Raw genomic sequence first — 1,840 nt, 5'->3', positions numbered from 1 at the left:
TAAGTACAAATATACTAATTTCATATTAAGGTTCTAATCATTTACATAAATCTCTTCCGCACTAGTCTATCCATCAGATAATGAATCACAAAAAACCATATTAACCATGTTCATGTGTTTGTCCATGTAACCAAACACATTCTATTGATTCCACCAGACTCTAACAACTAACATTAAAATTAACAAAATTATTTAAAAAAAAAAAATAGATAAACCCTAAAATATGAATTCTATTCCACCTTCTTCCTCCGATAACAATAACAATGTCATTGTTCGTTAAGAGCTTCTTCTTCTTGTTGATTCTCCTCCCCCGTGGTCGACGGTTGCAGAAGCAGCGACGTAAACGGCATATGACGATACCTACTCGCCGTACCGTAATCCATCCCCGCCGGCTGAGACAGATCAAGACGGCAGCTCGGCTGTTGCATCGGCGGCAAAGCCATACCGAAAATCCCCCCACCGCCGGGACCAACAGTCGTCACAGGCTGAACATGACAAGAAACCGACGGCACCGAGGAAGACTTAAACGGAGAAGAGGTGGAAACCGGTCCGGCGGGGACAGTTCCGGTACCTGTAGCGGCGATGATCGACGGCTCAGCATGACGAAGAAGCCACTCGATCGTTTCACCGTCGGAACGGTGACCTAGCTCACGTGTGAGCTGGAAGATTCTAGCGGCGCAGAGTGGCGGCATACGGACACGGCGGCCACGGCCGTTAACCTTGGTGTGACGGTCTTTGGTGGATCGAGAGGTGGAAGGTCTTCGGACGGTGAGTTTGGTGTTGGGATCGGAAGAGGTGGTGGCGACGGTGGTTGTTACGGCGGTGGAAGGTTTGGTTTCTGATTGGGTTTGAGAGAATGTGTGGATAACTACCTCTGATGAAGACATTGTTGTAGGGTTTGGTTTGGTTTTGAAGATTGTGAAATTTTAGGGTTTTTGTTCTGTGAAAGTGATGAGAATCGAATCGAATCGAAGAGTGTGTTGTCGTTCTGTGAGCGAGAGAGAAACGGGTTGGATTGATTTTGATGACCCCACATTATATATATAGATGAAGGCCCAGTTAGTGGATTATATACTAGCGTTCATTTCAGGTTAGTGGGCCTCCTCATTACCACAATTTTTAATTTTTATTTTTTTAAATTAAATATGTTTTTGGTCCCTATAAAATTAGGAATTTCTAATTTAATCCCTATAAAAAATATTTACTTATAATTTTAGTCCTTGCTAAAACAAAGTTTGTTTAATTATCATTAAACTCATAAATTTTTGAATGATTTTTTTTATTCAAGTTTAAAACACTATGAAAGGTTCATTTACTAAAATTTAGAATTTTCTAACATGAAACGAATTAAATATGAATTTTTAAAACGGCAAAAAGTTAAAGATAAAAGTAACAAAATCTAGATGTAGAAATCAAATTTTTCGATAATTTTTTAAGGAGGAACTTTTAATAATGTTCTTAACGCGTTTGCAAAAAATTTAGGGACTAAAAGAATTATTAAAATTATGTAAGGACTAAACTTAAAAGGTCTCAATTTGATTGGGACTAAAAACATATTTAACTCTATTTTTTTATAGTTGTAGCAATTCGGAATAAGCCAATTAAATTTTATGATTTTTTCTTCTTTTTTTTATGTCTTTGATATAATGAATTTTATTTGTACTATTTTAATTTTTTTTTAATGAAGGTTGACTCAATTGATAAGAAGATAACTTATATAAACGGTTGTGAGGGCAACTTTCGTCGAAAGCATGAGTATTTTTTTATGAATGTTACTTAAGTATGTTAATGCTTGTCAGGCTCTGGAGGTATGTTCCGACTGTTTTTAAGTTTTTTGAAA

General features: G+C 36.8%; 1 protein-coding gene across 1 annotated transcript; it reads right to left on the bottom strand.

Moving 5' to 3' along the window:
• Positions 1-1,035, bottom strand: LOC146956001 (TCP family transcription factor). The gene has a single exon (XM_085725561.1). The coding sequence runs from the start codon at positions 885-887 to the stop codon at positions 267-269; it is 621 nt and encodes a 206-aa protein (XP_085581687.1). The 5' UTR covers positions 888-1,035; the 3' UTR covers positions 1-266.
• Positions 1,036-1,840: the final 805 nt, after the last annotated feature.

Source organism: Medicago sativa, chromosome 1 (genome assembly GCF_051527215.1).
Source record: "Medicago sativa cultivar Bolivia chromosome 1, Bolivia_mono, whole genome shotgun sequence".
Lineage (NCBI taxonomy): Eukaryota > Viridiplantae > Streptophyta > Magnoliopsida > Fabales > Fabaceae > Medicago > Medicago sativa.
Note: the sequence above shows the minus strand (reverse complement) of the source record. Positions and strands in the feature narration are given on the sequence as shown.

Excerpts from the sequence above, each read along its gene's own strand:
- LOC146956001 (XM_085725561.1), bottom strand. The coding sequence starts at position 887 with ATGTCTTCATCAGAGGTAGTTATCCACACATTCTCTCAAACCCAATCA.